Source organism: Gadus macrocephalus, chromosome 7 (genome assembly GCF_031168955.1).
Source record: "Gadus macrocephalus chromosome 7, ASM3116895v1".
NCBI classification, from domain to species: domain Eukaryota; kingdom Metazoa; phylum Chordata; class Actinopteri; order Gadiformes; family Gadidae; genus Gadus; species Gadus macrocephalus.
In genome coordinates this window covers 12,230,410-12,252,928 of record NC_082388.1, presented here as the reverse complement: position 1 = coordinate 12,252,928, position 22,519 = coordinate 12,230,410, and the positions used below count along the sequence as shown (strand labels likewise).

At 45.1% G+C, this 22,519-nt stretch overlaps 2 protein-coding genes across 2 annotated transcripts in view; one reads left to right on the top strand and one right to left on the bottom strand.

Annotated features, from left to right (window-relative positions):
• Window positions 1–2,945, top strand: part of sms (spermine synthase) — an 18,535-nt gene extending 15,590 nt beyond the window's left edge. The window contains exons 7-11 of the mRNA XM_060055817.1: window positions 214–301; window positions 694–808; window positions 1,179–1,258; window positions 1,462–1,577; window positions 1,999–2,945. Coding sequence (XP_059911800.1) covers window positions 214–301; window positions 694–808; window positions 1,179–1,258; window positions 1,462–1,577; window positions 1,999–2,029 — 430 coding nt within the window. The 3' untranslated portion in view covers window positions 2,030–2,945. The remainder of the gene's footprint in view (window positions 1–213; window positions 302–693; window positions 809–1,178; window positions 1,259–1,461; window positions 1,578–1,998) is intronic.
• LOC132460799 (adhesion G-protein coupled receptor G2-like) lies at window positions 2,631–22,519 on the bottom strand. Its single transcript, XM_060055667.1, has 35 exons — window positions 22,352–22,519; window positions 22,081–22,154; window positions 21,798–21,895; window positions 21,418–21,451; window positions 21,282–21,319; window positions 20,874–21,004; window positions 19,753–19,843; window positions 18,916–18,980; window positions 18,462–18,532; window positions 18,291–18,358; window positions 17,650–17,683; window positions 17,342–17,379; window positions 15,766–15,896; window positions 15,294–15,387; window positions 14,739–14,806; window positions 14,563–14,613; window positions 14,385–14,452; window positions 14,090–14,133; window positions 13,968–14,004; window positions 13,330–13,364; window positions 12,926–13,053; window positions 12,430–12,550; window positions 11,586–12,301; window positions 10,943–11,153; window positions 10,213–10,369; window positions 9,613–9,771; window positions 8,106–8,228; window positions 7,813–7,858; window positions 7,605–7,708; window positions 6,991–7,115; window positions 5,988–6,359; window positions 5,090–5,373; window positions 4,666–4,767; window positions 4,348–4,479; window positions 2,631–3,468 (listed from the first exon to the last, which is right to left on the bottom strand). The coding sequence occupies exons 2-35, from the start codon at window positions 22,138–22,140 to the stop codon at window positions 3,377–3,379; spliced, it is 4,128 nt and encodes a 1,375-aa protein (XP_059911650.1). The 5' UTR covers window positions 22,141–22,154; window positions 22,352–22,519; the 3' UTR covers window positions 2,631–3,376.

Here is a 22,519-nt window from a genome sequence, read left to right as displayed (position 1 = left end):
TGGAGAGATAGCCACCTGCTTTCAGGGCAGAGCGAACCGCTCACGAGCCGTTTGGCAGAGACCGCTATCTCAAGAATCCAATAAGTGGTGTTGCCACATTCAAAACAAGATTTTTGGTTTTGGTTTCAAAGCCCGTGGTTGAGCAATTCACCCCTTAGTGGTTGTCGTTGACATTCCTCCATGGTCCAGTGAACCTTAACACCACCTTCACATCGACGAGGCGGTTATCGATGGCTGCCGACAGCACATGAGGAAGACGTGCGGAGACATCTTGGACAGCCTCACCGGAGATTGTTATCAGGTGAGCTGGGCTATGACCGTGTAGCGCTGCATGCATTCTGAGTCGTCCTCACTGGCAATTCAGCCCATTGGTGCTATGTCTGTTACTTGTTCGATAGCTAGCCTGTTTGGATTTACAGGTGACATATTATACCACCAGGTGTGAGTGTGATTAGCCATTTGCTTCAGTCCACTTGGTAGGCTGATAGACTCACCTATCCAGCACACATCTAGGTGGACACGCCCATTAGTGATGTCAGAAGACGCAGCTTTTGTAACTGCTTGTAACTGCTAATCACACTCCTGGTGGTATAATATGACTCCTTTAAGTGTTGTGTGTGTGTGTTTAACCCATGGCTTTCTTCCAGTGTGTATTGTGTTAAAGGTCACTGTGTGTTTGTGTGTGTCGTCCAGGTGCTGGTGGAGGACTGCGTTCCTGTGCTCAAGAAGTACGTGGAGGAGGGGCGGACCTTCGACTATGTCATCAATGACCTCACGGCGGTCCCCATATCGACATTGCCTGAAGAAGGTGTGTTTGGCATGTGTGTCAGCATTTTTCTTAATTGCTTTGTTCCAGCTCAACCAGATCCACAACTCGCTTCAAAGCAAAAGGAAACAAATATATGCCTGCTTGTTGTATGTTGTGAAGCAATGCCAGAGGGCTTTCTCTGGCAAATACGTGAGTCAACGGTTGTTATGCAAATCCCCTAAATTACAGCTGTTTGTTTGTCAGAATAAATGTTAATAAGATTAATAACCGAAACAAACACTAGTTTAAAGTATAATTTCAGGCATTTTATACAGTCTGACCTTGGCAAAGGGAGGCCACATTTGACCTAATTAGTCTGATCACGTTCGAGGTTGTGTTAAGAGCTTCTTTGCGCTACTCTTTATCCTAGATTCAACGTGGGAGTTCCTGCGTCTCATTTTAGACCTGTCCATCAAGGTGTTGCGCCCCAGTGGAAAGTATTTCACACAGGTAGGCTCTCTTTCTGTCTGTGTGTGTGAGTGGTTGGGTGGGCATTGTCATAATGGGTCCTGCATAATCTTATTATAGCCACAATACTTGACTATGGGGATAATCAATAATCATTCTAATCACATTATGGGGATGATAATTGACTATGGGGACATGGTTGCTTTGGTGGTGCTGATGAGGATGTGGCGCTGTGTGGTTGCCAGGGTAACTGTGCGAACCTGACGGAGGCGTTGGATCTGTACGAAGAGCAGCTGCAGAAGCTGTCCTGTCCTGTGGACTTCAGCAAGGAGGTGGTGTGTGTGCCCTCTTACATGGAGCTGTATCCTTCTCTCGCCCTGAACACACACTCAACACTCACTGTATATACAAACACACTCTGTACACGCGGACCAACACACATGCGCTAGACTGTAACTTACTGTCGCCACCGTCAATGTGTCCCACGGCATGGGCCGATAATCAATGAGTAGTTAACAATAAATGCATAGAAATCCAACTCTAAAGCACAAATGGTTGATCGGTGAAATCAGAAATCAGATCAGAAATCTTCGCGGAGGATTAAGGCATCGAGGAGCTGTGAGGCGCTTCTCCGATGAGCCACTGCTGTTTCCGTCTTCGCAGACGCATCGGGGGGGGGAGAAAACATGTTGAGCGTGATGATGAACCCCAAGGCGGTGGGGTGTGAAGTTATGTTGAAGCCGTCACTCCTCTCTGTGTTCTTTCCTTAACAAGGCTAACAGCTGGGTTTTCTACTCCGTGTGGAAGAAGTGAGTCACTTCTTCAGCGGGAGCTCCAACAGAATGTGAAGAACCCCCTCCCCCTGTCCCCAAGCTGCTCTAGTTCCTCCCTAGTGAGAGAGATGGCACTGTTTTACCAAGCTCCCCTCAAATGTTAGTCCCACCCCAAGAACAACTACAACAGTGATTGTTTGGTTTTTACCATTTTATGTTAACGGTTCTTCATTTACTCTTTGTGCTTCCTGCACTTCTACCTTCCTTGATTTGCATGTGTTCCGGCCGTACGAGCATAACTCGACGCGCCCCGCGATAAGAGTGGTATCGGTATGACGGTACCAAAAACATGTTCCTCCCAATACTACTACGACCCACTGTACACTGTACCAGTAGCGGACCCACTCGGGGTTCCCCCAGTGAGTGCCCGTGAGACTGTGACACCTTCAGCCTCACGCGCCCGGCGTCGGCGTCAGCATCAGCGTATGGGCGGGGGTTCCCCGTTGGGTTAGGTTCCTCGGTGACCTGAGGCTTGAGTCGAGTATTAAGTCCTCAGGATGTCCCTGTCCCGCCGCCGCCGCCACCGCCGCCGCCACCGCAGCCCAAGAGACAAATGCGTTTGATTATTTTTGTTAAAGGGAAATGGATGGTTGTTGGAGAATATACTTTTGTGCTTGCGTTGGTTTTTATTGAATGTTCTTTGTTACTTGGCACCTTTTGTTCCTCCTGCTGGATTCCATTTGTTTTCTGCTTAAATCTTTTTATTTTTTTTCTTTGAATTTGACAGAGGTGGATTTAGCTTGCTTTTACCATGGGGTCCATTGTTATATTTATTTATTCAACAACAAATATGGTTTTATACAGTTTGTTGAACAGTGGCCGACTGCACCTGAAGTAGAGAAGGGTGTTGACTGCTTTTGTCCAAAGTAATATGAAAATAAATGCCTGCAGTACCAGTGTGTCTGAAGTGTCATCACATTCATATACCGCCACACCAGTACTCCATGAATTAAATATTATATATAGCATTTTTTTTTTAAATATATAGATCTATGTCTTTAGAATCAATACAAATACTAACACAAAGAAATGTCATTGTGCTCTTCGACAATAGAGGGTATCACGAGCCAAGAAGAAATACCAGTAGAGATTGTTCACCTTGATCGTGAATGTATCAACGATGATGGTTATTTGGCGTGCAATCAGAGACATGGGAAATATTTCCCAGTGTAAAGTCCCCCCTTATCTAAAATGTATAGGGTATATTGTTTTTTTCTGCATCCATACGACAGGGTTCAAGCTCCACAACCGTAACCACAAAAACAAGTTGGAGGTGACGTCCTGAAGTCTGTTTACTATGACGACTGGCTCCGGACTGCAGCCATGTTCAGAGGTTGTGTGGGTGGTCCGTCCCGTTCAGGATCACGTCTGAATTGAGTGCCTCGTCTGCTGTGATCTCTCTGTCAGTGAGTCGACTTTCTGCAACCAAAAATACAATTTAGGTTCCTCAAAATACAGTGGCCTTTATTCTTCTTTAAATAGAGACGTATGGGCTTGCCTGTCTTTTAAGTGGCCAAATGGCTTAGCTTCACTGTAGTGCTAACTGCCATGTGACCTGGAGCTTCGGTTTAGATCTTCAAATAGCTGAATGTAGCAGTAGGTCTACACACGAACACCAGTAGGCCACCCCAAGAGACATGTTCCCCCCCACAGCTGAAAAAAAGATTAGACACTTTGCCCAAATGTCATATATCTATATATATATATATATATATATAGAAATGTGCACACTTGAGTTGTAAGTGGATTCCATTGACATTGCTGTTAAAATCAAGTACCTTTCCTTAATGGAACTCTTAATCAGCCTCAAAGCGCTTCACAAGCCACATTTTATGGCCCTCTCCTTACCCTAATCTCTGAAGGACAAGGAAAATATCCAGCAGAAAGGTGCTGTGTTTGATCCCCCATGTCCTACACTTATACCAGTAAAGCATCCTTTAGGAAGATACCCTCACCTTACATTAATGACCTGTCTCTAAATCCACAGTGAGGGGCGTTGGATAAAAGCATCTCCTAAACGACCAAATACTAAATTGGCCTAGAATAGCAGGGCAGGTACTGCTAAGAGGGTTATAGGTCTCAGGCATAAAGGTACTTGGTTTGACACCCTTTACCCCCCGACCTGCTTCTTTATGACATTTTTTCTGCATTCACTGCAAGATTTGGATAACGGTTATGACTGGGTGATAATAAATGACTAAATAGTGGTTTATTAGACCCCGGGGGCAGGAGCCCAGCATGGGGTGACCAGGCCGGCCATGGCTGGTGAAGTGGGGGTGGTGGTGGGCTAGGGCTCACCGATGCCGTTGGGTAGCTCGGGGGAGTCTCTGGCCAGGAAGGAGGAATTGTTGGACTCCGAGGAGCTCAGAGAGGTCACTCCACTCACAGACGATTTCTTCTTCGTCTTCTGCGTGGCCGTTCGACTCCAATCTGAAGAAAGGAAATGAATGAAGTCAACCCACTGCAGTCGAATATACAGGTAGCGCCTATTGAACAGTTGTTTATGGCTATTGGGCCCAAGGTCCAACGGCTGATTTATTAGACCAAATGTGTAATGTCAGTGGTCAATGGTGAGAAGAAAACTTAAAATGTAGCAGGTTATGAAAATTGCCTCACCAGAGTTCTCGGCCAGTCTTAGTTTTCCGCAGCAGAGGGAGGTTCTCCACTGACGGCGCACGTTCTCCTTCACCATACAGTGGAACAGGAAGATGAAGAAGCCTGGGGAGGACGGAGGAAGCAGACATTGATAATCAAGTGAATTTATTTAGTCAACTTAATTAATCTATTAATCCAAACCCTGTATACTGTATGTGGGCCAACGTTTTCACCCATCAGTTTTTTGTTCAAGATTATTTGAAAATAACGTCCAAATAAGAGTTGTCTAAAGAACAATGAAATCAACCCCAAACACCAATGAAAATAAATGCCTGCAACTACAAAGGGTTACCTAACCCATAACCCCTAAACAAAGGAGGGTAAGGCTGACGTAAACCCCGTTAACAGTGAACAGCCTACGTGTGGCACCAATGACGTCGCCCACCTTGGAGTGTGTTGAAGATGGTGAAGAGGTACATGAAGGCCAGGTTGACGGGCCCCCAGGAGAAGAAGGCGAAGCCCCAGGTGAGGCCCAGGAGCACGGTGACGCCGGCCACGCGGCGCGCGTCCTGCAGTGAGCTACGGTGCTGCTCGCTGTGCGGGTTCTGCCGCAGGATGCGGGCCAGTTGCACCATGACCACCACGAACATGATGGAGTTGAAGAGGAAGATGACGCAGAAGTAGGCCACCACCGCCACGTAGAACACAATGTCGTTCCGCAGCCAGCAGCTGTGGAGGGCGGAGAGAGGGAGCAGACAGTTGGCCTCGGTGTTGACGAGAGCTCTGCAAGCTATTGAACTACTAGTGTTGTTAATATTAGGGATCCGACGATGGATGCGCCACTGATAATCATTGGAGTTGTACTCATAGACCAAAATGGACGTCATATCGGTCTGATTAGATATTCCCTAATAAAAAGGAAAAACCTATATAATCGTCCCATGCTGATGTGTGTGTGACTACTGAAAAACGCCTTCTGCTAATGATGCCCGTAGCCAGCTATGAGGCAGACCTCTGTCATTTCTTTAGAGTCAAAAATAAAATCAGAATCTAAATTTGAAACCTTTAAAAAATAATATCTGCGTTGAGAACTTCTACGAGGTGAGTGCACGTCTGATTCAGTTTACACTTGTTACTTTGTGTCCGCCGTGTGGGATTTCCCCCACCCACCCCTATGCAAAAATGCACCCCTGCAACTGCACCCCAGCCCCAGAACGCACTATTTGTCAAACCCTGGCTACGGCCCTGCTGTTAACGACAGGATGACATCACAGGCGAAACAATCCTCAGTGGGGCATCCTTGCATCCGTCATCACTACACACGTTGGGCTTTGAGCACTCACAAGTCGTCCGACGTGCCGTCGTGGAACTTGGCGTAAGTCACCAGACCGTAGTTCTCCGAATCCACAGCGATCACGATGACCACCACCACCATGGGCACGCCCCAGCCCACCAGCGAGAACTTGAGCATGTAGTGCGACACGTAGGTGTTGAACACCTTGACCAGCGCCAGGTACATGTGCACCGCCTCCAGGCCCATCCAGGTGAAGGAGGCCAGCAGGAAGTAGTGCAGGAACCAGGCGGTGGAGATGCAGAGGCCGGGGACGGAGGGGTACAGCGACAGCCAGGAGTCCACCAGGAACACCAGGTTGAGCAGGAGCAGCGCCAGGCACAGCTGGATCAGGATCTTGGATGGCATGTCCTTACGCAGCTTCCTGTTGTGTTCCAGAGAAGTCACGCGGTGGGGAAGGAAGTGGTGAGAATGAAGAGAGATGAGATGAGATTTAACAAATATAGGACTTCAGGGACGATTGGCAGGAAACAGGCTTTGGACTCTGGAAAACAACAGGTTATATTACAGACACTAGGGATCAAACATCGTATTTTGCAGGTTTTTGCACAGCCACGCCACAAAAGCTACCCTGCGCCCCCTAACCCTGGTTTGCAAATCCTACTGAGCGTTTCAAAATAAAGACCGTCAGGGGAAAGACGACAATTTCAAATGCCTCATGCTCAAGGGTACCTACCGGTGAGGCTGCAGCCATTGGAGGATTGAACGCCCTCGCCACCAACACATACCTTTATATACATACCCCCCGCACTCTATATACTCTTGTACCATATCGTCACTTCGTACAGCAATTGGTGCTCATGTACATAGTTCATAGTCCTCCCCTGTATATGTCTGAACATATACATCACCACTGTTCCACTGACAATACTGTTCTCACTGCATATAGCTTATTTATTATATGAACCACTATTCATGTCTACATACTCATGCACTGAACTGCTTTTATGTGCATTTGGTGTGGGTCTGGTGAGTGGTTGAGTTTAGTGACTCACTCGAATGCCAGGTAGGTGAGGAGGGTAAGGGAGAGGAAGATTGCGGAGAGGCCACAGCCAATGTATGTGATGAAGGTCAGGATGTTGGCCTGGAGGCGGTCCATGATCGGTTCCCTGTCGAGATCCTACAAACCAACAGAGAATCCCATACACATCAACACACCGGGTCTACTGCACCAGGGGTTCACCACACACCTCATGCTGGGACCTAGTATAACATTTCATCGGCTAAGTGACCCCCTTGCAGAGGTACTTTCGGCGCAGGTCCCACTGCATACTTTGTGCAGTAAAACCAGAAAGGAAAGTGAGATCCTTCCCATTGCTCTGTGAATATTCCTCATAATTAAAGGGGTCATATCACGCCATCAGGTGAGTTTGTTTAGCAATTACAGTCTACCAGCATCCCTAGTGGCAAATATTGCTTATCACTAAGGCACAGGAAAAGTCTGATTTTCCAACCCCTTGCAATGGCTAATAACATTCACACCGGCCTAATATCACCCCTTTAAGGAGGAGAAATGCGGGCAGGAACGGAACAGACATTTCTTAGATCATTTTGTTTCAAAAACCTCTCCTGCTTTCTCTCTCTTAGAAAGAGACTTTGCGGTACTAACCAGCAGTATGGCAAAACTGGTGAGATGGTTGCAGCTGCAGATGGTCTCGCTGTCTGTGCTGTTCTGAAGGAAACATCCATCTGAGTTCCAGCCTCCAGTTCCATCTGGCAGCAGAACATGAGAGCAGACAGGTTCAACCTTTACCTCAATGGGAGTTATCTGAGAGCGTCTGTGTGTAGTTCTGATGGACGGAGGGATGGAAACTCACTGTTCATGGCAAAGTCCCAGTAAACACAGATTGCAGAGTAGTTCTCCTAGAGTTAAGAATATCAAACGACAGATTAGGTTGGAATACATAACATTTATCAAGTGTGTGATCCGAGATTCTCCCCACACATTTGAATTACATACAAATATGTGTATTCATGCTTTTTTATAGTTCAGTGCTTTATCCATTGAGTTTTGTGAACTGTCTTTCGTGCCTTTTAGTCACACAGCCACAGTATACCCCGCTAGAATGTAACTCAACCTACAGTAGCTATATTGGAGAATGTGACTCACCGGAACAGGCTCTGTGTTCCTGAGGTTCACCGTGACGTTCTCTTCCAGACCGTGGATGGACAGGTTGGCCACGCTGGCCCCCAGGATGCCACTGATCAGCCTCCGGGTTCCCAGGTGAGGGTCCTGAAACAGAGAGGGACACTGCTGAAAAAGGAAGGGACACTACTGAAACAGGAAGAGACACTACTGAAACAGGGACACTACTGAAACAGGAAGAGACACTACTGAAACAGGGACACTACTGAAACAGGAAGAGACACTACTGAAACAGGGACACTACTGAAACAGGAAGAGACACTACTGAAACAGGGACACTACTGAAACAGGAAGAGACACTACTGAAACAGGGACACTACTGAAACAGGGAGGGACACTACTGAAACAGGGAAACTACTGAAACAGGGACATTACTGAAACAGGGACACTACTGAAACAGGGACACTACTGAAACAGGGACACTACTGAAACAGGAAGAGACACTACTGAAACAGGGACACTACTGAAACAGGGACACTACTGAAACAGGGAGGGACACTACTGAAACAGGGACACTACTGAAACAGGAAGAGACACTACTGAAACAGGGACACTACTGAAACAGGAAGAGACACTACTGAAACAGGGACACTACTGAAACAGGAAGAGACACTACTGAAACAGGGACACTACTGAAACAGGAAGGGACACTACTGAAACAGGAAGAGACACTACTGAAACAGGAAGAGACACTACTGAAACAGGAAGAGACACTACTGAAACAGGGACACTACTGAAACAGAAAGAGACACTACTGAAACAGGGACACTACTGAAACAGGAAGAGACACTACTGAAACAGGGACACTACTGAAACAGGGACACAACTGAAACAGGAAGAGACACTACTGAAACAGGGACACTACTGAAACAGGAAGAGACACTACTGAAACAGGGACACTACTGAAACAGGGACACTACTGAAACAGGGACACTACTGAAACAGGAAGAGACACTACTGAAACAGGGACACTACTGAAACAGAAAGAGACACTACTGAAACAGGGACACTACTGAAACAGGAAGGGACACTACTGAAACAGAAAGGGACACTTCTGAAACAGAGAGGGACACTACTGGAACAGGAAGGGACATGTCTGAAACAGGAAGGGACACTTCTGAAAAAGAGAGGGACACTACCGAAACAGAGGGACACTACTGAAACAGGAAGGGACACTACTGAAACAGGAAGGGACACTTCTAAAACAGGAAGGAACACTACTGGAACAGGAAGGGACACTACTGAAACAGGAAGGGACACTTATAAAACAGGAAGGAACACGACTGAAACAGGAAGGGACACTACTGAAACAGAGAGGGACACTACTGAAACAGGAAGGGACACTACTGAAACAGGAAGGGACACTACTGAAACAGGAAGAGACATGTCTGAAACAGGAAGCCGGTAAAGAGGTTACTGACCTGAAAGAGGAACAGAGCTAACTGAACCCAGAAGCAGGGAGAGATCCTACCTGAAACACAGTGCCTTTCTGGTAGAAGTTGAACTGGACCCTGGAGGCCTGGCTCTGCTGCTCTGAGGTCAGAGCCTGGGTCAGGCTGGGGGGCAGCCGGATGGACCCTTGGGGGACCTTGGCCCTCACACTCCTTCGGCTCCGCGAGCCGTCTCGCACCTGCAGAGCGAAAAATGCACAATCAGACCCACAGAACAACACACATACGGACAACACACACACACATACACGGATACACGGAATGCACACTAGTAACATCATACTATACTGAATAAAGTCGTATCTAGTATTTACAGCACACCTGTACACCTGTTAGATACCTGTATTACATTATACCTGTACACTGTTAGTTACCTGTAGTAATATTATTGCTGTACACTGTTATTTGTAGTAATATTACATCTGTACACTAGTAGTTAACCTTTATTATATGGTATACCGGTTCACTGTTCAAACCTATCAGGTAACTAACAGTTTGATACTATCAGTATGAAACCATACCTGTACTGTTTGATACCTGAATTATACCATACCTGTACATGCTTGCTGCCTGCATCAAACCATACCTGTACATGCTTGATACCTGTATGTATTTCTTACCAGTACGTTTTGTGGGTCTGCGATTGAGAAGGTTGTCTCCCTGAAGTTGGCTCCGTCGACGGCTTTGATGGACAGAGCGAGGGAGTCCGACAGCAGCTCCTCCACATCTGTATCGAACACCAGCTTCAGCCCCACCGCATCCACAATCCTCACGATCCTGAGAGCAACATCGCCTATCATTACCATTCATATCATTGCTCATTTTACTTTACAGCTATCTCTTCAACTGATTTGTACACTTTGTTTCTGTTCTGTTTCATCCCTTAACATCCATCTTCTGGAACACGTTTGGTTGAGATGTACCACTTAGATCTAACTATAAAACATTTCTCCATCTGCTATATGACTGAATGTAATAATGTAAAGTAATGTATGTACGGTTATTCTAGAATGTTCCCCAGTGGAGTGGTCATTGTACACACATTTGTCAGGGAAATCAATCAACTCCCAGCTAGGATGGTACATGTATAAGTACATGTATATAATGTATAGATTTCACAGGTCTACATTAAGGCGGGTACTTCACTGTAAAGAAAAATGCTTCTATGGTAAAGCATGGAATAAAGCCGTCAGCCAATCATGGCTGTGCTAGCAGGAGAGACGTGACAACTTTGAGTCGGCTCCATGTAGTGCTTATTTGTCAAATGTGAGTTCTTGCTTCCCCATGGCAATTTTTAAAATAAATAATGCAAAATGTGTGAGCGTAGCATCTGACAGTGTAGCAGCGTACTGGTTGGAGGAGGAGGCCAGTGTGCTCTCGGATGCGCCCAGCAGGTTGCTCACGATGTGGACAGAGATGTTCCCCAGAGCCACGCTGATCCGGGGCCCCGCCACCAGGCCCTCCAGGTCAGACACCAGCTGCTCCACCTGGCTGGAGTTTAGGCGGGACACGTCTCCGGTCTGCTGAAGCAGGAGTCCAGCCGCGGCCTCGTTGCTCATGGCTGAGGAGATGGGCTTGGGGATCACTTGAGATTGCTAACTCTGACAGCTCTCATTTAATTAAATTCAATTCAATTTCATGAATCTATTATTTTTGTAGGCTTGTTGTCTGCAACAGTGAGGAGGAGGAGGGCTTAAGGTTACACTTAACTTTGACAGAATTCATGTGTTTTTTATATTCGAATTTCAGTTAAATTGAATTGAGTTAAGTTAACATTAACATTTTCCCGAACACAAATTGAATATACATGTGCCTGTAGTTCCTGTAATTAAATGCCATTATGTTGCCCTGGAAAATACAGTTTGTGAGGTGGGTGTGTGTTGAGGACAGGGGAAAAGCCCTGAATAGAACAGACAGACACAAGCTGTTTTGGCATAACGGGATAGTAACAATAATTGCCATGATACTCATAGTCGAAAACATGCAGACAAACCTGTTGTGGGAAGCTCTGTCGGGGAACCGGTACCTGCTATGGCGGTGGTTAGTGTCCCATTGGTGGTTGGTGTACTGCTCAGCATTGTGGTGGAGGTCAGGGACGCATTCGGCTGTGCTGTCACTGGGATGTTGGGGCCGAGGTTAGTGCTCGTGTTCAGGGGGCCAGAGGTCGTGTTAGATGGGCTAGAGGTCGAGGTTGTGTTGATGGGCAGGATGGTCGTGCTAGCTTGGCTAGAGGTCGTATTCAGGTGGGTAGGGAGTGTTGTTTTCAGGGGGTTAGAGGTCATGTTCACGGGTCTAGAGGTCGTGTTCACGGGGTTAGAGGTTGTGTTCAGGGGGTTAGGGGTCGTTTTCATAGGGTAAGAGGTCGTGCTCACAGGGTTAGAGGTCATGTTCAGGGGGTTAGAGGTCATGTTCATGGGGTTAGAGGTTGTGTTCACTGGGTTAGAGGTCATGTTCAGGGGGTTAGAGGTCATGTTCATGGGGTTAGAGGTTGTGTTCACTGGGTTAGCGGTCATGTTCACAGGGTTAGAGGTCATGTTCACGGGGTTAGAGGTCGTGTTCATGGGGTTAGAGGTCATGTTCAGGGGGGTAGAGGTCGTGTTTGCGGGGTTAGAGGTCAAGGTTGTGTTCATGGGAGGGATGGTGGTGGTGGCGTTGGGGCTGGACGTACATGGCTCCCCCAGGAGCATACAGATATTAGATCCTTGTTGACTAGAAAAGGAGCGGGGGAAAAAGGTAGCAGATTAATTCAAGGAAACAACTTCAACAGAATCATCCAAATTGCATCCATTTGGATGACGTACTTAAGAGAATACAATTGAAACAAAAATGATACGAACCAGAGGAATTCAGGTACGTAATACTGGCAGAAAATGGTGGGACTCAACTGGGTTAATAATTCAACCCAGCTACAGCTGGAGTTTATTGGATTGTCCTGGTAACTTGTGTTCCCACATAGTCCTGGGTCATACAGCCACACAAACAAACAACAAACAAATATGACCTCAATACAATTCATTTTTGTTCAGCATGTTATATTTACATACAGCATTATGTGTAGGTGACAGCAATATGTCAAGAAATGCTTTGATTGCCTTTTTACCTTTTTTTTTATCTTAAATTAAAGAATAAATACAATGAAGTAATAACAACTAAATCCAGAATAAAAAAATATAATAGATTACAAATAAATAAATGCAGTATGTGAAAATGTATGCAAGATGTGCAGCAAAGGCCTATTTTCTTCATGGTTATCTATAGACTAGCGTTCCCAGACAATAAGTGAAGACAGTTGATGCCGTAATATATTTATATGGTTGTGGATTTGCTGTTCACCTAGTCTGCTCAGCTGTCCATTGTAACTGGTGCCCTCCTCGGAACTGAATGCCATCTCCAAGGATGCGGAGATGGCACAAGTAGGAAGCTTTTGGGAGAAACTGATGATCACATTGCACTGCTCAAGCCTAGGATAAAATATAAGAAAACGGCAAGCTTTCACAAATACATTTTAGTGCATTATGTTATGAAAAAGCATTATCGCCAGTTCAGTCTCTTCATTTGGTGAGAGGGTTTAGGGCCGGAGGGGTTGGGATGTTGGCAGGTACGAATAAAGGATCCCTTCTTCAACACTATTCTAGAACACAAGGAAGTGTCCGATGTGCAGTGAATGAACAATGACATGACGATGAAACCATTAAGAGTAATTTGGTAAACAAAGGTGTTATCATACAATATCTCACCTCGTAGTTGTTTGTCCACAGTCAACTTTATTATCCTGGGGAAAATGTATCACAGAGTCAAAGATTTGCTTGAACAATGATGTAAAAGTATGGATTAAAACTGATTAGGTTGATGATGCTGACGGCACCGGGCTGAGCATGGCTAAAATGATTCGATTTGAAAATGCCCCCTGTAAAACAACCAGGATTTTTTCCCTTTCCCGTTTCTCATTGAGATAAATAAACTATTTTAGACAGACTTATGCTTGAGCATTTAGTTAAATGAATAGCCTTGTTTATATGTTTGGAAGTTGAAGGTTTAAACCTGGGAATTCTTGCAGCATTTGTTTAGAACTCTGAAACTGTTTAGAACTCTGAAACTGCTCAGAACTTTGAATCATTCTAGTACTATGAATCAGCTCAGTAGTCTTCATCCCTTTAGAACTCTGCATAATTGTAGTACTCTTAAACTGCTTAGAACACTGCATCCATTAAGAACTGCATAGCTTTAGAATACTGCATCCGTCTCTGAACCATTTAAGAACCAGTTGGGAACTCTGCCTTCAACAAGGCATTCTGTAGGAAAACTGATGGTCAATTTCAGCTAACGGCTGCAAACATGAATCATGAATATGAAAGCCCTTTTGGATCGTATTTACCTTGTATGAGGTTCTGATGTCGGGCAGGCATGTTGAGCTGTAAGAGAACATTGTCAGTGATTATGTGTTGTTTTATAAACATATGATCCTGTGGGCATGCCTTGAAGTATTACAGAACCTACCCAGAGTCGTGGGTGCAAAGGGAACGAGTCCCCAGCTGAGAGATCTTGAGAACATGAAGAGATGTGGTGCACATTATAAAAGCATTCATTTACCACATTAGAAACACAACAGAGGATAAGCATGGACATATAATATAGAAATAACACACACACACACACACACACACACACACACACACACACACACACACACACACACACACACACACACACACACACACACACACACACACACACACACACCAACGTGCACGCACACACACACACACACACACACACATACACACACACTCACCAGATTAGAGATGTAGGACACGTTTAGTGTTCTGTCCGTGATTGAAATTCTAAAAGCATAGTATGCATCTATAAACCATGAAAAAGGAAACATATGTTAAAACACATGTTAAAACAAATCACAAAACACCAGCACTATAACGGGTAATGGTGTTGGTGTTAAATAAAGAATTATTTACCAATTTCTCTTCCAGTGCAGAACCCAGAGCAGTTACAGGCTGTTCCTATAACTCCGACAAGGAGAAAGGGAAATGTTGATGGAACCAATGGAACTGTACAGAATATCGGTGAACACTGCTAATAAGAGGAGTTATTATAACAGGTTGTGGTAACAGTTGGTGTGATGGTAGTTCACCTTGTTCCTCTGTTGGACATGTGGTGTTGAGGTCAGTCAAAGGGCTGAACACAGTAGAGGGGTCTCTACTGTTCAACAAGAGAGCAAAGAGCCAAAACTAGTATTAGATTTACCTTTCAGTTCAATTCAATAGTTATTTTGCTACCTATTCCATCCAAACTTTTATACTTTTATTAATATTCTAAATCGTCTTTTCCTATTCTCATACTACCTATTATATTCTACCAAGTCTCATTCAATTCTAGATCTACTTAATTGTGCCTTTCTCTTTTATTGTAGGCTATGCTAACTATTCTACTCTATACCACCTTTGTTGTTCTGTTCTATGTTATATTACCTATTTACTCTATTCTATACCAATTTTGTAATCATATTCTATGTTAAAATATTGCAATCTATTTACAATTATTCTACTATTTTATAGGTTAAACTATTTTATGCTTACCTGGTTTTATTCTATGTTAAAGTATCCAATTTATTTGGATATTCTATTGCATCATATTCTACTCCATTCTATTCTCCTCTCAGTGTCTGAGAGCAGAGAGTTCTACACACCATGTTGCGTTGTGAGGAGGAGTAGCCATGCAGGATTCTGGGTAAGGCTTGGAGACACTGCTACACTCTGAGCTGCTATTGGCTGGCTGTATCCCTGCACACAGAGAGACAAACACACACACGCACACGCACACACACGCACACACACACACACACACGCACGCACGCACGCACGCACGCACGCACGCACGCACGCACGCACGCACGCACGCACGCACGCACGCACGCACGCACGCACGCACGCACGCACACACACACACACACACACACACACACACACACACACACACACACACACACGTATACACGCAAACACCTGTTAGAATAGCATCTTGCTTAGCATACTAGTGACTTAGGATGAGTTACAGGCCATATGGGGACTGCAGTCCCTTATATTCATATCGATGTACAGTGAATTCAGATCCACTCCTTCAAAGGAGCGTCGTAGATCCTTTACGTAGAAGGTAGTCACCTATCCTGTCCACTGTGTGTGCGGCTGCGCTGATGTTGTGGGAGTTGCTCCCTGCCCGGCAGAGAGTCTGGAGGAGGCAGCAGGGTTGGACTGCGTGCCAAAATTCCAACCGGACGGCACATGACGTCTTCCTGGGGAACAAACGGGGCATTGTCACCACGATCCCACCCCGTCCCGCCGGCATCCCACACACGACCTGTTGTTTATGATGTGTTTCCTCCTTTGTCAGTTATGTGTCTCCACCTGTGTTGATTATACTCATACTGTTTACCTAGGTTCACCCATCTTCCTTATCGTTTGAAAAAAAATACCGTCTGGGTGTTTGAATCAACACGACTGTCTCTCCCGGCTTCATTAAAACGTCGGTTACGAAAACATACGGGCAAGATTCCTTCATTGTGGCGATTTTCTGTGAAAGCGCCTGCCACCACGAATGTCACACACCTAGACCGCGGAGATGGGTTGAGCTGAACAAAAAACATGACTGATTTTCATCTCGACATAGACCATAGCAAAAATGAACCTGGGGTCAAAAAAAGAGCTTCCGTACTCTCCTTGCATAACTTTTCTCTCAAATTGAAACCAAGCATTTCAAGTTGACCCCCCCGCAATTTGAACATTGGGGCTTCCCGACATCAAGAACTTCTGAAAAATGTAAAGTGAAATAAGTGATAGAATCTACCCTATAACATCTGTATACATGCATAAATTAGATGAAATGATTATTTAAAATGTTGACAATAATACAAAAAGAGGCTGAAATGGAAGCTTTGGGCCCCCCCCCCCATAATGAAAAGAACGACCATGAGAATATATATGAAATTTGACAGAGAACTAACGAGCAATATCCAAACCATGTCATGGAAATGGATAGCCCTCGAAAGTCCCGCCCTCTATCTGGCCTCTCGCCACCTAACCCCTGTTACTGAACGTCCCGCCCTCTCTCTGGCCTCTCACCCCCAACCCCTGTTACTGAAAGTCCCGCCCTCTCTCTGGCCTCTCACCACCAACCCCTGTTACTGAAAGTCCCGCCCTCTCTCTGGCCTCTCACCACCTAACCCCTGTTACTGAAAGTCCCGCCCTCTCTCTGGCCTCTCACCACCTAACCCCTGTTACTGAAAGTCCCGCCCTCTCTCTGGCCTCTCGCCACCTAACCCCTGTTACTGAAAGTCCCGCCCTCTCTCTGGCCTCTCGCCACCTAACACCCTGTTACTGAAAGTCCCGCCCTCCCTCTGGCCTCTCGCCACCAACCCCTGTTACTGAAAGTCCCGCCCTCCCTCTGGCCTCTCGCCACCAACCCCTGTTACTGAAAGTCCCGCCCTCCCTCTGGCCTCTCGCCACCAACCCCTGTTACTGAAAGTCCCGCCCTCCCTCTGGCCTCTCGCCACCAACCCCTGTTACTGAAAGTCCCGCCCTCCCTCTCGCTTGCCAAAAACACTAATTTGGAGCATCCCGTTCCAGGTGTTGTGTTGTGAGATAAGAGTGCCTGGGAACGGGACGAGCTAGGAGGGGTTTGTGGAGGGGTGAAGGTTATTAGGGGTGGGGTCTCTGAGAATATTAGATTCACTTCACTGACCTTATTCCCGTTTTCTCATCGCAGGAAATGTCCAAACTCTGTTGGAAAAATGCGTGATGTTTATTTTAGTTGGTCTGGAGTTTGTAAAAAACACACTCTCACAAACTAATTCAAGACAACTACGCATAGACACACAAACACAGACAGACACACAAACCGACACACACACACACACACACACACACACACACACACACACACACACACACACACACACACACACACACACACACACACACACACACACACACACACACACACACACACACACACACACACACGTACACAAGTATTAAAGTGTTACCTACCTTGAATATGTTGATTGGGATAGCTTTTGTGAAACTGCAACAAACAAAACACGATCAAATAACATACAATAAAAAAAAATTAAACATCTAAATGTAGGTTTGTTTTGTCATTCATGTCATTCATATGAGCAGAGCAGAGCATGGTATCATGTCACATGCTTGGGCGTAACAGACTTTGAACAAAGCACGGCTGTTTGCAAATGGCTTACTAATGGCTTTGCAAATGTGTTTGATCTGTTATGGTTGTCATGGCAACTTGGTGAGTTGTATTGTAGTTACGTTTATGGGTTAAACCTGCATTATGTAACTTTCCCACTGCAACAATTGACCCCATAAAAAAAATATCGATCTAATCTCTAACCCGGAACGTGTCTCAAGAATACAATCATTAAAATCAATCAATTCTTCTTTCTTTGTATCCTGGTCCACTGATGCACACCACCTTGGTGTACTTAGAGCATGACATGAGCCTTGAAGTCTTTCAGAAGCATAAAAACGGGAACTGTCATCCAAATATTATATAGCTATAACCGTATCTACAACTCAAGCCACTAAAGGCTGTTAATGTGAAAATGTAAATAGTGCTGGTTTAAGTTTGTCACGGCGTCATTGTAAATGAATGTATTGCAGTTGTGTCATACTTTGTCATCGCTGTTGTCATCGCTGTTGTCAAACAGCCATCTGAGTGATCATCAAAGAGCTCCTGAAGCTGTAAGAGGTCATGTGATGTTCAGTACAACATCAACCACACATATTAGTTATATTATTATCAGTCAACTATCTGTGTTGAGTCAGAGGATTCATTTTCATACCCATAAACGGACGTCATGTTCATTGTTATTTCCTCCAGAAACGCTGACATTGATCTGCATCAGGTAACTAACTGTAGATAGGATTAACAATAACAGAGGATCCAGCTTAGACAAAGGGAGGTACTGGATATGTAATCGACCAGTACAAGGCTGGGAAGAACTGCACCTTTATCAGCCCTGGGTTAACAATACAATGGACTATGAAGTAACATTGGTTTTAAGATCATCATTATTATTGGTTTAAATTTTTTTTTTTTTAAAGCTCAAAATGGTTAGATTAAATGCAGCATATTGATAGTTCAAATTTGAGTTAAAAAATGTAGGTTATGCAAGCTTTTAAAATGCAATCTAGCTTATTTTAGTTTAGCTAGAATTTCTCGTATATCTTCTCTCAGTTTCTGTTAAAACAAACAAATATATTTAATATATATGTATATATATATAGATATTTTACCTGTTGGTTTACTGCAGTTGCTTGACAAATTCCAAGCAGGAATGAATAGAGTCAAAGGGTCCGCACTGTGTGGAATGAATATAATGTAACTGGTCAATTTACTTCATTTATAAAGTACTTTAAAGACCTGTGGCCATTTAAAGTGCTTCCCAATGATTGTCTCACATTCACCCATTCATACACACATCCAATCACCGACCGACCATGCAATGCAACGGCAAGGTCGTCGTGAACAGTCATGGTGAGGAGTCTTGCCCAGGGTCACCATGACACTTGGCTGGGAATCTTACCAGAAAAAAAACCCCCTCTATCTCCTGAACCACTGCCGTGTCTCAATGCAAATGTTTCATGTTCTGGTAAGAGGTGTGCTGCTGTTACACCTTCATTCACCGCCAAGTATAAGTTAACTGCATACAAAGTAATCTCACATAAACTGAACAATTGAATCTTGTATAATCAAATCTATTCAAATTGTGTTTAATCTAATCGAATCCAATGTTATATAATACAATATAATCTCATCTCATCTCATTTCATCTCGTCTAATCCTATTCAACCTAATTTCATCTAAAGTCATTTAAATCTGTTTGGGTGGTCGCCAGCACTGCCGCTCCTCTGGGGGCTAAGCAGGGCTGATCCTGCTCCATTCTTTGATGGGAAACCAGTCGGGGCTGGTGGAGGTTTTAGCCCTGCGCAGGCCCTCCGGCCTGTATCATATCCACAACTATATAAATGCAAATGATAATGATAATGCCTTCAATTTACACATATTACTGTCGGTGGCTATCTGCAATTCAGTAATGTAGGTTGTTTCTAAAATCGAATGCCAGAACTCACCAGGTTTTGCTTGGAGGCGAAACGGCATTGCAGCCCTTAACTGCGGGGACGTCGCTGCAGTCTGAGGTGCTATTGGGTTGTGGCAGTCTCTCTGCAGGTGGGGGTTGGACAGTGAACACAGAGACAGGTCATTAAGGAGCAGGTTGGGGTTAGACAGTGAATACAGAGACAGGTCATTAAGGAGCAGGTTGGGGTTAGACAGTGAACACAGGGACAGGTCATTAAGGAGCAGGTAGGGGTTAGACAGTGAACACAGAGAGAGGTCATTAAGGAGCAGGTTGGGGTTAGACAGTGAACACAGGGACAGGTCATTAAGGAGCAGGTTGGGGTTAGACAGTGAACACAGGGACAGGTCATTAAGGAGCAGGTTGGGGTTAGACAGTGAACACAGAGACAGGCCATTAAGGAGCAGGTTGGGGTTAGACAGTGAACACAGGGACAGGTCATTAAGGAGCAGGTTGGGGTTAGACAGTGAACACAGAGACAGGTCATTAAGGAGCAGGTTGGGGTTAGACAGTGAACACAGGGACAGGTCATTAAGGAGCAGGTAGGGGTTAGACAGTGAACACAGAGACAGGCCATTAAGGAGCAGGTTGGGGTTAGACAGTGAACACAGGGACAGGTCATTAAGGAGCAGGTAGGGGTTAGACAGTGAACACAGGGACAGGTCATTAAGGAGCAGGTTGGGGTTAGACAGTGAACACAGGGACAGGTCATTAAGGAGCAGGTAGGGGTTAGACAGTGAACACAGAGAGAGGTCATTAAGGAGCAGGTAGGGGTTAGACAGTGAACACAGGGACAGGTCATTAAGGAGCAGGTTGGGGTTAGACAGTGAACACAGGGACAGGTCATTAAGGAGCAGGTTGGGGTTAGACAGTGAACACAGGGACAGGTCATTAAGGAGCAGGTAGGGGTTAGACAGTGAACACAGAGACAGGCCATTAAGGAGCAGGTAGGGGTTAGACAGTGAACACAGAGAGGGTAAAGAGCAGGTAGGGGTGAGGCAGCTAGACAGTGTTTCAACTGGTCATGACGCCGAAGGCAAAGCTTGGGACGTCAGGGGTGCGACCCAGTAGCTCTGGACTGGGAGCCGTTCCCCTATCCCGCCCCGCCCTACTCACTCATCCTTTCCACCGTGTGTGCGGTGCCACTGATGCTTTGGGAGTGGTTCCCTGCCTGGCACAGAGTCCGGAGGAGGCAGCAGGGAGGCACCGTGGGGCTCACCCCCACTATGACGAAGCACGTGGCCCTCCTGGGGGGGGGGGGGGGGGGGGGGGGGGACAACAAGCTGGAGTGTTTTATTCGAATTGTACCACAGTTACCAGCAATGATTAAAAGCAATTTTCATATTGGATGTTATCGATTCATTTCAACGTATTTAGCTGGAATTAAAATATTCTTCCTCAGAACTTTAGCGTTTTTGCTTTTTTTTCCCCGCTATAAAAATATAATGCACCACCTTGGAACACTGCTGACCAATCAGGATCAAGTATATAACAATGTTGTGGTATGATGTTGTTTTTCCTCACCTTATTCCAGTTGTCTTTGGGCATGACACCTGGAGGCCCTGGGAGAACACAATGTTAGTATTGATGAATCTATTTGCCTGTGCTCTCCCCTTTTGTACTATTACAGACATTGACAGATTCACAAGATGCTGCTTACCTGGAGAAGGTGAACACCACTTCGGCCCATTTCACTGCAATAATAAATATTCAATATGAAAATAGTGAAAAAGTCCTGTCTTGGAGATTTTTAGTTTATAAAAATATGAATAGAAAATTGTTGGTTGGTGTAGTATTGAAACTAAATTCATCTCATAATTAGTTATTCATCAATTCATTTATTAATTTATTAATTCATGCATGTTTTTGTAACATTGCATGCTTCATCTATTGGTTTGTTAATCTATTGGTTCATCTGTTTGTTTGTTCATTCACTCATTCAAGCTCTATTGTGTTTTAATGTTACCATTCCCTCATTATATAGCATTGTAGCTGTATTTGTGCTTTGGTTGTTGCTGAAGTTGTGTGCTAACAGTGTACCTGGGCGTTTCTGTTCTCGGGGGGTCATTGGAAGGACTGCTGGGTGTGCTGCCAGAGGGCACACAGCTGCCCAAGTGATCTTTAAACAGCTGAAAAAGCTAGGTAAAAAAAAGCATGACGCATCAAATATTGGGATTTTTTTAACTCAACAGGCTCTCCTGGGAAACAAAAACAAAAAAAACACATTACACTGTCACTCACCCACTGATGATGTCATTCACCCTCTCACACACACCGATTACACATCACTCTAATAGTAGGACAGTAATGTTGCAGTACATACCCAGGATCTGATCTCTGATACATTTTTTGTCTGTCCAGATATGTCCACGGAGACTTCCATATAGTAATATATTCCTGTGAGAAGTAACCATCATGATATCAACAATAGTCTGTAGTGGAAGCTAATTTAATTGAATTCCTGTTTTTTTTCTGTTACAATGAACTTTGAATGCATCCATTTAGCATTCAGTTTCATCGCTGTTACAAAACAAAAAAAACACGAATAAAAACAGAATATTTTGCATCTACCATACATATGTTTTTACACACACCTGCATCGTTTAAGTTTGAGGTGGGGGTGTTGGTGGGTGAGGTGGTGGTGGTGTTGGTGGGTGAGGTGGTGGTGGTGTTGGTGGGTGAGGTGGTGGTGGTGTTGGTGGGTGAGGTGGTGGTGGTGTTGGTGGGTGAGGTGGTGGTGTTGGTGGGTGAGGTGGTGGTGG